General features: G+C 38.7%; 1 protein-coding gene across 6 annotated transcripts in view; it reads right to left on the bottom strand.

The window, feature by feature from the left end:
* ARMC2 (armadillo repeat containing 2) overlaps window positions 1–14348 on the bottom strand; it is a 97945-nt gene that overhangs the window by 20901 nt on the left and 62696 nt on the right. For all 6 annotated transcript variants that reach the window (XM_001916466.6, XM_014734450.3, XM_014734440.3 and 3 more), the window contains exons 11-12: window positions 10838–10983; window positions 7009–7108 (exon numbers count right to left, since the gene is read on the bottom strand). In XM_001916466.6, the coding sequence (XP_001916501.4) occupies window positions 7009–7108; window positions 10838–10983 (246 nt within the window). The remainder of the gene's footprint in view (window positions 1–7008; window positions 7109–10837; window positions 10984–14348) is intronic.

Genomic DNA, 14348 nt, shown 5'->3' with positions numbered 1-14348 from the left:
ACACGTGACTTTGAGGGCAGCCCAAGCAAGGGCACGGCACGGCGTTCCCAGACAGTGTTTGTGGAGGCTCAGATGGCTGCCCTGCCTCGGGAAGTTCTGTTTTAAAAAAATAAAAAAACTGACCGTTTATAAAGGGGAGAGGGTTAGACAGCCAGTTGGTTAATGGACACAAGTGATGGAAATGTAGGTACAGGTATTCTTTCTGGACTATGACGTTTGCAAAATATTGCCAGTCTTCTAAGTCTTATATGAGGCGTTTTACCACATCTCCTGCCCAGTAGATATTTACAGAAGAAATGGGGAAAATCCCTTGCTTTTCTTCCAAAAAACAAACCCAAACGTATTTTGCTGAGATGCCAACTGCAGCCTTACTGCTGTCGGAGGCCCCTCCGAGTCAGGCTCGGCGTCGCAAGCCGGGTATCTACTCTGCTCATCCCTCCGTTACGAGGCCCATCTGTCTGCACATTTGGTTTGTACCAAATGCAGTTTACACCACAAAGCATACAATCTGTGCATGTTTCATAAATGAGGTTTGTCATTTAATCGAATTTTGGTCAGTGTTTTTAATAGACCCTTTAATGCTAAAGTTTAGCTTTCAAACTGCATCAAGCTGACTGAAACATAGTGTTTCGGTCTCAGTTTTTGTGTGGATGGGAACTGGAGTTATTAGTTGTACCGTGGAGCTTGGACAAATCAACCTCATAGACATGAGCCAAAGAAGCTTCCCTCATTCTCCCTGAGGAAGTCTTGGTAAGAGCCGAGAGGAGCAGATTCCTTTTCTCTGAGACTGTTGATGAACCAGAAATCCCTGGCTTAGACCACAACCATCATATACAGACAGGCCCACATCACTGAAGGGCTGTGTGCAAACAGGGGTGGTGCCAACTGGACCACGTCATCTTGTGTTATATGAATTAATCTCCCTCAAATTTGTCTGTTGCAAACTTATGAAGTTTAGATATGCGTATATTCTGAACTTTCTCAAAGCAAGACATCTGCGGGAATATTTGGTGATTATTTTAACAATAAAATGTGGTGGTTGTTTCACTAACAGAGGAATCAACAACTCCTGGCTTGTCTTGCAAACTGTGGTTAACGAGCCCTTCCTTTGGCAGGCGGCTCGCAGGGTCCCCAGGGTCCCACAGGAGAAGGCCCTGTGCTCTCCCCTCTAGGACAGCCCACTCTGACCAGTACCTGAAGCCTCATCAATGTGATGGCCACGCCATCAAACTGGGTTTGGTTCCCACGACAACTTGTTTTGACACAAGTCTGGCAGAGAGAATTCATGGAAGAGTCTAAGGCACCACCCTATTTTCTCTCGCTAGGAAAGCACTCCTCAGCTGCCAGCGCAAAAGGCCGAAGGCGTGTGGGTACCACCACTTGCTTGGGAAACTTACACCAACACCTGGCCCAGCTTCCTAATGTGGTTCCTCCTTTGTAAGAGAGATTCACTTTCAGCCACATGCCTGAAGAGAAAGACTGACCCTGTGTGGCTGGTGTGATTAATCACGTTAAAATCTCTTGAGGTTTTGTAGAAAACCCTCTGCTGTCAGTATTGGAGAAAAACTGTTTTAAGGAACCACCTTAATAATTTATAGCCTCAGTTCCCAAGACTGCTGTTCATTTGAATCACTTGAGGAGCCTCTTAAAAATAGGTTCTGGGGCCCCATGCCAGCCCGCCGCAATCAGAATCTCCCAGGGTGGGGCCTGAGAACCTGCATTTTTAAAGCTCCAAGCTTATCTGATGATAAGCCCAGTTTAGAAGTCACTGATTTAAATCAAGAAAGAAGTAGAGATCTCACTACCTTAATACCTACTATCTGTTTTTATAATGTCGCTTTTTAACAATTATATCAATTCATGTTCCTTATAAATTATTCTGAGAACACAGAGTGTAGAAAATAAAAGTGAAGACTCCCCCTACTCACCCCTCATTATCAATTGACTTGACAGAGACAGATTAAGTACATTAAAAAAAGATCTGCTCTTATATGCTGACGTCAGACTTCACCTTGACAAGAGATGAATATGAATAAGGTAAAAATAATGGGGAAACATTTTTACTTTTGGTATTTTTCTCATGTATTTTCTTTTCTTTTTTTTTCCCTTTAATGGCAAACAACAGCAGATGGGGGAGGAAATATTCCCCTTCTCCCAGCAGCCAGCAGCCCTGGTGCTCCCTGGTTCAAGGCAGGATGTCCCCCTCGGTGGACCGTGGAAGCAGTTGGCCACGGTTTCCTGCCAAGCTCCTCACCTGGCTGATAAGATCACTTAAAGAGGAGTGTGTAGATGATATTTCATTTATTACCAGACAGGGTTTCTCTTTTTCTTTTCTTTTCTTTGAGATTGTTGTTTCTATGTTCTTTGAGAATACACTTAGCCATAAACATGATTTCATTTAAAAATGAGTCTCAGAAAAATGAAATCTCTGCTGATCCCAAACGCAATCCTCAGGCTTTTAAGACGAAGGCAGCACTAACTTCTCAGAAGAAAGACAGCCTATAAGACTCTTTCTGATGGTTTCATCACTTGATGACAGCTGTGTATGTTAAGAGACAACAAAGCTCCCAAAGCATACGTCCACAACCCAAGTTAGTCTTGCAGAAACATCTCCTAGAGCTGAAACAAAAGTAGTTATAGCAAGTAAGAATTCTATTGAAAAAGTTGCTGGAGGGCTGATGTACATTTCAGAGATCAGTTCAAAGCCTCAAGGTGCAAGTAAGTCTCAGGTGTAGTGATTTTTAACCACCGCAGATTAATCCACTCACATCAGAACATGGTGTGGGATTTCTGAAAATTGTTTTTATTTCTAGGAAAAGAAGAGAAACAAATCGTGTTCCACTGGCTACCTGGGCCAAGGGGAACAGGAACCTAAGACACTGTCTGGTCTGAAGTGATTTAAGATCCATCATTTCTGTTTTGCTGTTGTGTATGTCAGCTCACGAAGGTGAAAAGTGTGGGAAAAATTCTTATTATTTCCTCCACCAAATGAAGAAGAAAGTAAATATTTAAGGAAGAAGTACTAGATTACTAGAAAAAATATTTTATAATACTCTACAGATTCCAAAGCATTTCACATACTCAAGAGTCATTCTTTTAGCACTTATCATGAGCCTAGTATGCCAAGCATCATCTCAGGTTTATCAAGACAAGGCCTGTGTCCTTTAGAAACTTCCATTAGTGGGTGAGGCAGCTACACAGATGATAACCATTTGGAGAAGCACAAAGAAAACATATTGACAATGACCTATGGGAGCTTTTGGTTAATGAGTTTAGGAAGTAGTTGGGACACATAACTACTTTCTTGTAGCCTGAACTGTTTCTTTGCTTTTCTAAAATTTTTTGTTTTGGGGAACGTATAAATAATGTATTTATTTTTCTTACTAGAAAAAAATCAAAGATGGTTCAAAACTGTACCATTTCATTCTTTAGTATAAGCAAAAGGTGGTATAGAGACAAAGTATAATTTCTAAAGGGTTAATAACATGACTCTCATACAAATATAAAATTAACACATTTAAAAAATTATTTATCTCATTAATGAGGGAGCGAATACAATGGTAAAGTTGTTTCCAAGAACAATCAAAGAACTGAGTGTTTACCAGCTTTAAAAAGAATGTTAGAATAAGATGTCTAGGTTAGATACACACCTGGCTAACAGCCTACAGGGCAATAAAACCATAACTTTTGAAGTAATCTTGCCTACCAGAGAGAAATCTACAAATTAATGTGTAACTTTATAGTGTCCGGGTTCTAATCTAACAGTAAATAGCAAGTTTAAACTCTTATACATCCTCTTGAGAATTAAGCCCAACCGGTAAACAATGCCCCAGCACGGCTTCCTCAGGACATGCAGTCTCCCACTCCACACCCTATTTCTAAGTTTGGGAAGATTTTTCTTAATAATAGTGAAGAGGTTAAGATCACAGACATACTGCTTGGGTCCCTAGCTATGGGGGTACTAGCTGGGTATACAACTCCGTTAGTCATTAAAATGACGCACTGAGGAGGGAGGAACTGGCTGGCCTTGGAAGGCTTCAGAAGGAAGGAGACACGAGAGCTACATCGTGAAGTATGAATTGGCTTTTGATAATGAGAACTGACAAGAGAAATTTCATCAGAGTCCCTTTGGCCCTTCTCACTAAGAGCCAATTCATACTCAGTTTAGTTTAGACTTTTTAGCTGTTACTTTTAACAAGTTTGATTATGAGGTTCCCCTGCTAATTATGGGAAAATAATTGCAAAAAGCAGGTAACAAATACCACAGGCAGAGGTAACTACCAATAGAAAGGGAAGAGAGAAACACCTACAAAAAGCAGACACAGACATTTAAAGAACTCAACAATAGACTCATGCTCCCAGTGAGGACAAATGGCCTCTAGAGCAATAGCTAGTGCTTGCAGTATTGACCTTTGGCATCAGAGGTTAAATTATTTTTAATATTGCCTAAGGAGGCAAGGAAATATGCAATATGTTTGAATATGATTTTCACTGCAATGATTAAAAATAAGTTTGGTGACTAAGGAGATAAATTATACATTTCCTTGATGGTTCTGAGTAAACAACATGTTACCGTACATAGTGTGCAAAGTGCTCTTTACTCTTCTCTGGACCAGAATAATTTTAATAGGAACACAAAATTAAAATATAAATCAATAGAGAAAAATATGGCTTTAAAACACTAATTTTGCTTTGTAGATAATTATTGGTCTAAAGTGAAAAGCAGTTCAGTGAGAAGAGTGGTAAAATTTTATGCCAATTAAACTTTAAGACATTTAGTCCCTTGAACTAGAAAAAGCACACCCTTAACCGTACTGACATCTGAAGTGTCTCACATTGGCAAGATGCCAGGATTTTTGTGTTTATCCAACACGGACATCATCTCAGCTGCAGTCAGAGAAACAAAACAGCATCTGCTAGTAACGCCATGAAATAATAAGGCTATCTGTCAGTATTCAACTGATGGGTTTTCTTTTTCAAAAATTACAGGTTACAACAGCTTGAAATCAAACTTTTAGGAAGAAGTACTTCTTTAAACCACATTTGAAAATTCTAGTGCCAGGCAAAGAGGTCTTCTCCAGTTACAGTCTTAGGTCAGCCATCCATGATCAAAACACCAAAACCAAAAAGCATAATGATGGTAAGATAAAATTACAGTGAAAATCCATAAAGTAAATCCATAAAATAAAGTTACAAAATAAAAGTCATAACTAAATCTCTTTTTAAGTATAACATCTTAAAGAATTCTTTTAATGCTATAGCAAACAATCTTTTCTACCATTTTAATTTTTTCCTTAAAAAAGAAAATCAGGAATAGGAATGCCTAAGCTTTTCATTGAGTTAATTCATTTGTCCAAAGATCATAGTTCTGATAATATATTGTACCAATATCTAAATTAATAAATGCTTAGGGGCCGGACCATGGCTGAGTGGTTAAGTTCACGCGCTCCACTTTGGCAGCTTGGGGTTCGCTGGTTCGGATCCTGGTTGCGGACCTATGCACCACTCATCAAGCCATGCTGAGACAGTGTCCCACAGAGAAGAACTAGAATGACCTGCAATATGATCTACAACTATCTACGGGGGCTTTGGGGAGAAGAAAGAAAAAAAAAAGAGGAAGATTGGCAACAGATGTTAGCTCAGGGCTGATGTTTCTCAAAAAAATTAAATAAATAAATGCTTAATGGACACAAAATAACAGCAGATTGTGAATACTTCAAGGTAAATTCATCACCTTAATTCTCCATCTGACACGGCAAATTCTTGTACCTTAAAATCTTTCAAGGTATGTAACTTAGAGAAAATACAAAATACGTAAGGAAAACATTTGTAATCCAAATACTCAGAATCAGAAACTTAAGCGCCTTTTGTAAATCAATTTTAAAAATCTGAATAAAAACTTAACCCTTTATGTAAGTTTTTATCATCTTTAAAATGTAGTAATGGTATATAATAAGAGCATAGAGTTTTCTCTATCATCCATATAACCAAAAAGAGGCTAGTAACCTTTTAATAAATAGCTAATAATAGCATAAAATCTGACAAATTTAGTCATCCTCAGCAAAAGTACTTTACTGGATAAAAATAAATTCAATGTTATTTGTGGAAAATAGGGATTATGTTTTGAGATGGTTTTGATAGGGCTAATATAAACAAATATTCTTAGTATACACATAAATTATTTAGTTTGTAAACTTGTAAAATGTGATTTTGAAAATTTACTATATTTGAAATGAATACATACTGTATTTATGTATAAAATGTCTCACTAAAGAGTTGGTGTCACTTTAATTATTTATAAAGGTGAATAAAAGTAGACTGCATTTAATGAATATTCAAAACTTTATAATAAAAATTAATATTTGTATTAAGTATTATAGTTTTATTAAGGGAAGTCATTTGTGAGTTCATCCTTTTTTAAAACTATATACATTTTTGCCCAATCCATTAAAACAGAATTATTTCCTTTAACTGCTTACCTAGAAATTTGACCTTTTACATACAACAAGGTCAAAGAATTTCAGAGCAAGAAGAATCTTAGCATATATCGAGTGTAATGGGATCCCAGACTTTATTTTGCATCAGAAGTCCCCGTGGTTCTTGTTAAAGTGCAGATGGCCAGGCTGCTCCCCACCCCTCTGACTTAATAGGTCTGGGGTGGAGCCTGGCAATGACAAGTGCACCCCACCCCACCCCAAACATGACTTTCATGTAGGGGTCTATAGGTCGCTGAGAGGAACAATGCTGTGGAAATCCACCCGCCCACCTCCCTAAATCAGGAATCCTCCCCTACGAGATCGACATTCTATTGAGGCCTTTTCTGCCTCACACTACTCCCTCCCCAACTCCTGAAGGTAACTCTCTGCCTCGTGGGGCAGCCCACTACACACCTAACGGAAGCTTCTAAGAGAAATCTGTACATTCAGAACATAAAGTCATTCAACATGGGCTTATACAAATACACTAATGCAAAGACACATTGAAAGATTAAATGCATGAAGAACTGACCTGCTTCTTCTGGTATTTGTTTATCAGAGTCAAAAACAAGGCATAACATCTGGAATAGTTGGCCAAGGCTACACAGCAGTCATGGTAAGAAGTAAGTTTGCTGCAGAAATGCCAAACGGGAAAATAAAAATAAACTTTGTTTTTCTATAAAATTCCAGTACACACAGTGTTACTTTTAAATGCAGACCTTCAAAGCATTTCCCAGTTCATAAAAAGGAGTCTAGAAATACTCCACACACCAGTGCAGAGAAGTCTCAAGGAGGTTTGCTGTCTGCTCTAGATTCTGGGGACATGGAGAGGGGAAATAAAATGAAGTCCTTTGAAAAATAGAAACCTGAAGACTGGCACATGTGTATATGATGTGAATTTACACCACGCATATGGTTCATAAAACACAAGCTAAGAAATTTACACAAAATCTGGTTGGACACCAGCCAGTAAATCCCCTGGAAACTTATCAGAAGTAAATGTTAAACTACTTGAATAGACTAGGCTGGTAGTGATATACTGATATCAGGCAAAATAGACCGTAAAGCAAAAAGCCTTGAAAAGAGCTTTAAATTTTCTAAAGCAAGCAAACAAACAAAACCCACAAGGCAATACTCATGACCATATATCAAATTGGGAGATGTTCATAAATCGCTCATTAATTGATAGATTAATAGGTAAAACATCATCAACATTTTTAAAACTTAACCATGTTCCAGCCCTTAACAAGTCTTACTAAATTTTCAGAGAACTGGTGTCTCACAGATCACAATCTCTGGTCTAGTACAATTAAACTAGAAATCAATAAGAAAAAAACCATACTTTCGGGAATTGAAAAACACATAACTTATGAGTCAAAAAGCCAAGAAAATAAAAAGACACTTAGATTTGAATAATAACAAAAAAATACTACAAAACAAATTTGGAGATGCAGCTAAAGCAGTATTTAGAGGAAAATTTATAGCCTTGAGGAGGCTGAAAAGACAGGAATTGAGTTTCTAACTAAAACAGAGGAAAAATATAATATATTCAGAGGAGTAAAGAAAGGGATTAATAAGGATGAGAACAGAAGGAATAAAATAGAAAACAAACACACAATAGAGAGGACCAATAACTCTGTTGGTTCCTTTCAAAAACTGGCAAGATTGGCAAACCTTTGGCAAGACTGATCAAGAGAAAAAGAGAAACATTAGAAATAATCAAAATTAGGGATCAACATCAACATCAACAACAAAGAAGCAGTGGAACACAGTGGTTAAATGTATGGATGCTAGAGCCAGACTAGCTGATTTGAATTGCAGCTCTATGATTTACTAGCTATGTGACCGTTGGAAAACTGCTGAACCTCTCTGTGCCTCAATTTATTCATATGTGAAATGAAGATAACAGTAATAGTACTTACCTTTTAAAGTTGTTATAATGAGTAAATGAAGTAGTATTTGGAAAGTGCTCAGAATATTGCCTGGTATGTAGTAGGCACTATGTAAGTGTTTGTGAAATAAATAAAAGAAATAAAAGGGGACATCATTAGAGATGAAACAGAGATTAAAGGAATAAGAGAATATTTGGAACAACCTTATATTGTTTGAAAACTTAGATAAAATGGACAAATTTCTAAAAAATATAACTTTTGCAAACTGGCCCAAGTAGAAATTGGAAATATGACTGGATATATAACCGTCAAAGAAAGTAAATCAATAGTCAACAATATTCACACACACACCAGGATAAAATAGCTTTTCAAGCAAGTTCTACAAACTTTTCAAGAAACAGATAAGTTTAATTTTCACAAATTCTTCTAGAAAAGAGAAAAAGTGGGAATACTTCCTAAATCATTTTAAGAGGCTGGTATAAATTTGACACTAAAACCAGGCAAGGACAATAGGAGAAAGGAAAAGTACAAGTCAATCTAACACATGACCACAGATGAAAAATCCTAAACAAAATATTAGTTAACCAAACCTAGCAATATACTATGGTTTAACATCAGAAAATCTATTAATGCAATTTACTACATTAATGAATTAAAAAAGAAAATCCACATAATCAAAATAGATTAAGGGTTAGCATTTGAGAAAATTTAGTATCCCATTAATGAGACAAAATTCTTCCTTAACCTTCTTAAGGGTATCTACAAAAACCTACAACAAATATTATTTCTAACTGGTAAAACTACAAAAATATTTCCTTTAAAGTCAAGAGAAAGGCAGCAAGCCCAACACTTACACAACTTTGAATGGGACATCCTAAGCAATGCAATAAGAAAGGGGTGGGGACAATAGGGAGAGTTGTAAGAATTGGAAAAAACCCAAAATTTATTCTTATTTGCAGACAATTTGCATAGAAAATCCAAGAAAATCTACGGACAATGTTCATTGTCTAATGATCATCCAGATCCCTGAATACAAGACTAATAAGCAAACATGAATATTATTCATATACACCAGCAACAACCTCTTAGAATATAACTATTTAAAGATTATATTCATAATTGCAGCAAAAGCCATGAAGAAATAAACCCAGTAAAAGATGTGCAAAATATTTTTGGAGAAAATTACAAAATTTTATCGAAAGACATAAAAGAAGATATTATAAATGTTTATGGATAGAACACTCAATATCATAAAGATGTCAATTCTCCCCACGCCCACCCCAATTACTCTGCATTCTCAGCGTAGTTCCATGAAAAACCCCAAAGTCCAACTCATGGACCTTAGCTGATTCTCCAATTTTTAAGGAGAAGAAAAGAAGAATTTGGATCTTCTGTGGGATTCATGTTACCTTATAGCAAGACTTAAATTAAATCTGTAATACTAAAATCAGTGTGGTACTGGTCTAAGGATGGACGGAACAGAATGCCCAGAAACAGACCTACAAGTATATGGAGCCTTGTGCATGACTGAGCAGGCATTTAAAATGCATGAAAAAGGAGGGTGTATCCAATAAAAGGTGCTGGGACAATTGACTATCCATGTGGAAAAAAAATTAAATTGGATCCCTACATGTCACCATAAACAAAAATAAATTCTTTATGATTTTATGATGCTTCACAATGGGAGCAATTAAGTACCCAGAACACAGCTCAGGAAAGCGTGGTGCTAAAAGGTCAAATCTGGGCTCACCTCCTCATACCGCGGTCAATCACCAATCAGTCTTCAGGAAAGTTCGTATTTCTTTTAACAACTACAATATTATAGTTCAAGAAACACCCAGGTCTTTTGAGAAGGATAATTATGTAAAAAATACCGGCAAAGAGCAGTGAGGGAGGAACATCAATGCATAATTTAAAGACAGTTCTGAAATTTAACAAGACCTTGCTTTGAGACAACCTGGCTTCAGATGGTCATCATTTCCAGAGTACAGTAAGCGTCAACTTGACTAGTCAATATGTGTGCTAAAGTTCAGTCAAACAACTGAAATACAATAACTGATTACAAATTAAGTCAGATCAGATTTTCTAAGCAATGCTCCCCTCTTTGAGTTAAAACCCTGCAGTATTGTTTCCAAGTGGACCAGAAAGTCTGCCATAGTTTGTGACATAGTTCTTTATCTCCAATAAGCTGAGAGGAAGATTGGTTCGTTTGTTTTGTAAAAACACTAGGATAACTCACAACTCACAAGCTTTGTTAAAGTAACTTACAATCAGTGAGTTTAGAATCACATTAGAAATACATAGGAAGTGGAGTCTTGGTTTAACTCATTTATTTTAAACTTGGGCCACTGGACTTACCTTTTCTTCTTGGTGAAGTAAAAAGCAAAAACAGGATTCCTCGCCAGTCACACCCACAAATCTGAGCATTAGCATTTTGGTAAGGCTACTTGGTTTTCCTAGTCTACGGACCTGAATATTCTGGCAATATTGGTGCAGACATCCTTGTCACCCGTGTGCTGTCCCATCGCCGTGCAGAGCTGGGGAAGGGCACTGATGCTCAGTAACTTACTTCTTGCTAGTGGCGAATCAACCAAGTTTCTCAGTGTAGCAGTCATCTAGGATAAAAGCATGTTCACACCATTTTTTTAAGCTGGAAAATACAGCAACAGTAATCAGACCAGCACAATTCAATTCATCCCACAGGTTTCATTACGTCAGTAGCTAAACCAAGCTCCTGCCTTGCATTTCCTACCCGAGAACATGGGCATAGGCACATGTAGCATGAAATGAAAACCAAGAAATGAATATAAAGAAAGCCTACCTTGGTTCAAAGGTAGAGAATGGAATATTCATGTTAATAAGCAATTAGCACACCCAAACCCCAGGGTGAAACAAATCATCATCTGCGTTTGTTAGCAGTCATAAGATCTTCAATTGACCCTGCGACATGTCACATCTGTTCCACAGATTAGAAACTTCTCATTCCACATTTTTTCTTTTTCTTTGTTTTGGTGAGGAAGACTGTCCCTGGGATAACATCTGTGCCAATCTTCCTCTATTTTGTACGTGGGATGCTGCCACAGCATGGCTTGATGAGTGATGTGTAGGTCTGTGCCCAGGATCCGGACCCACAAACCCTGGGCTGCCAAAGCAGAGTGCATGAACCCAACTACTACACCACCAGGCTGGCCCTTCATTCTTCATTCTTATTGGTAGCATTAAATAACGCTGTGGCCGAAGAATATTTAAGATTGTTAGTCTCATTCTTTTCCACAAGGCAAGGATTGGTTTCTTGCAAATTTATCTTATTTTGTGAGAAATGTTCAGGAAAGCTATCCACTTTAGTCTTTGTCTAAAAGTGTAGAAGAGAACAATTTGGTAAATCCATAAAACTAATGTTGCCGTTATCTAAAAATGCTAACATGCAGTGTGATCTTTCCTGGTGGGATAGTACAGGCAGGCTCCTGGTTAAGAGAGTCACTCTGGAGTTGGACGGCCTCGTCAAATCTCAGCTCCACCACTCGCTAGCTTGGGTTAGTTAGTTCACCTCCCAGAGCGCATTTTTCTCATCATAAAGTGGGGATGGTGATAATTGCCTCCAAGTTGTGAGGATTCAATGAGATGAGATGTGTGCATGGCAGCAGCAGAGCCAATTACCTAAGAGGAGCTCAAAAATCGAGCGTCCCATCTCCACATTGGTTGTGGGACCTCACACCCAAACTGCAAAAGAAGAGAGATCACTGGCCTTGGAGTCAAATGATGGAGATTCAAGTCGCTAACCCCTTCCTCCTTATGTGACTGAGGCATTCACCCATTGCTCAACTTTCCCATTTCCTCATCTGTGAAAAGGGAGTTACAATCTCTGCTCGCCTGGCAGGGTGGCTGTGTGTATCAAATGGAAAATATGGAACAATGTTTTTGTACACTGTGCAGCCAGTATGTAAATATAAAGCAAATTTGCATGTGTCTTTGACTAGTTTTCCTTTGTAACAACAGCAATACTCAGGGCCAGTCTTCTTCAGAAAAAAAGAGGAGGATTGGCAGATGTTAGCTCAGGGCTAATCTTCCTCGGAAAAAAAAAAAAAAAAGATTTTAAAATAAAGCTGACCACCTTGAAAGCAGAGAAAGTAGAAATAATGTTTCAAATAAATGTGTACAAGTCTTTTGCAGTCAAATCAGTTATACAACAATTCAGTACACTTTTCCCTGAAAGCTTGAGTGTCTGAAACACTGGAGGGAAACCAGCTGCGTGAGCATTCCGCTTAACCGCGGATCTGCAACGTAGTCTCCTAGGCGAAGCAATGGGTCCTCTGTGAAGGCTAATAAAACATGCTAGGCATTCCAGGCCATCACCACCATAAAATGGAAAATTCTCATCATCTGACCCTGGTTCTACCTGTTCTGCCTCTTCAGAGACAGCCCAGGCACTCGAGGGCTTCTGGTTCACATCAATCCAAGGATGACTCACCAGCTTTCCGACTCGGACACCAAAGAGCACAGATGCCCATGTGAGTCTTCATCTGATCCCAGGCAGACAGGGACCGTGGGAGACTGTGGAACACCCATTCACCCATTGTGCACACGAACAGTTCCTTTTCTCTGGTCCCCAAAGCTTCACAGATTGGGCATCTCCATACACAGTCATCTTCTGGTTGCCCACATCTAACCTCTAGCAGGGCACATTGTCAGTAAGAAGGGACAGGAGTTTTCTTAGGAGCTGCCTTTTTTTTTTTTTGCTGAGGAAGATTTGCCCTGAGCTAACATCTATGCCAACCTCCCTCTATTTTATATGTGGGTTGCTGCCACAGCATGTCTGATAAGTGGTGTAGGTCCGCGACCAGGATCCAAATCTGCAAACCCAGGCTGCTGAAGCAGAGCACGCTGAACTTAACCACTAGGCCACGGGGCTAGCCCCCTCTTAAGAGCTTTTATTTTCTTGTTTCAACTTCAGTTTTTTCTCCCTCTCAACCCTTTTGCTCACCTCATAGAAAAACTTAAGATAGTTTAAGACTCTTTTGCCCCAAAAATGCAACTTTTATCAATGGCCCAAATTAAGAGTGGAAGCACACATTTACATGTCACACGTCCTGTGGTTTTTAAATCCCCATCCATTTAGTGCATATATCGTGTGTGGAGTGCACATAGTTGAGTGAGATAGGATACCTCAAATATTTGCAAATTTGTCAGTTGTGATACTGGTAGAATAACATGTGAAACACATACCGCGCACTTGAAAAATACACAGCAACACTCAACATATGACGCCACCATCAACCGAGGTGCTCAAGCCCCAAACTTCAGAGACATCCCGGAACCCTGCATTTCTGCTTTCTGTCACCCTAAACCCTATTGGCTTTTTGTTCTTTGCTCCTAGGATGAGACTCTGTTTCCTGAGCATGGTCTCCGAGGCCCTGTATGATCTGATTCTTGCCAACTCCTCAAACTTCATTGCATAGCACATACGCCCTACCCACTACTTAATGCTGGGTTATTTAATGTTATGTTTTGTTGTCTGTCTACTCCTCTATACTAGAAGCTTCACTGACAGCATATATTTTGTCTTTTCACCACAGTGCCCCCAGGCCCAAATCCAGTGCCTGGCACACAATGGGTCTTCAATAACCATTTGTGGATGGAATGCATGGATGGATGAATACCTACAAAGACACGGTGTAAATAGAAAGGTTAGGATACCAGAAAACCATGCATTAATCAGGCAATACTTCTGAGGTAGTATTTTAAGATGATTTTAAAAGAATAGAGGAATAAAAAATAATGGATGAAAGAAAAACGGGCTTTCTGGAGGGAGACTGGTGCCCTGTGTACTCCCTGCTCTATTTCATTCATAACAGCAGCTCCTTCTTAGGCCCCTAGCTCCTCTCCTCTTTCTCTTCTCACATCTGACTAGTCACCCTTCCTACTTCTTTCCATCACTAGGGTTGCTGGTTCAGCTTAAGCCTGCTTCGTCTCTTTCCCAAAC

Source organism: Equus caballus, chromosome 10 (assembly GCF_041296265.1).
Source record: "Equus caballus isolate H_3958 breed thoroughbred chromosome 10, TB-T2T, whole genome shotgun sequence".
Lineage (NCBI taxonomy): Eukaryota > Metazoa > Chordata > Mammalia > Perissodactyla > Equidae > Equus > Equus caballus.
The sequence above is the reverse complement of the archived record's forward strand: the minus strand, read 5'-3'. Positions and strand labels throughout refer to the sequence as shown.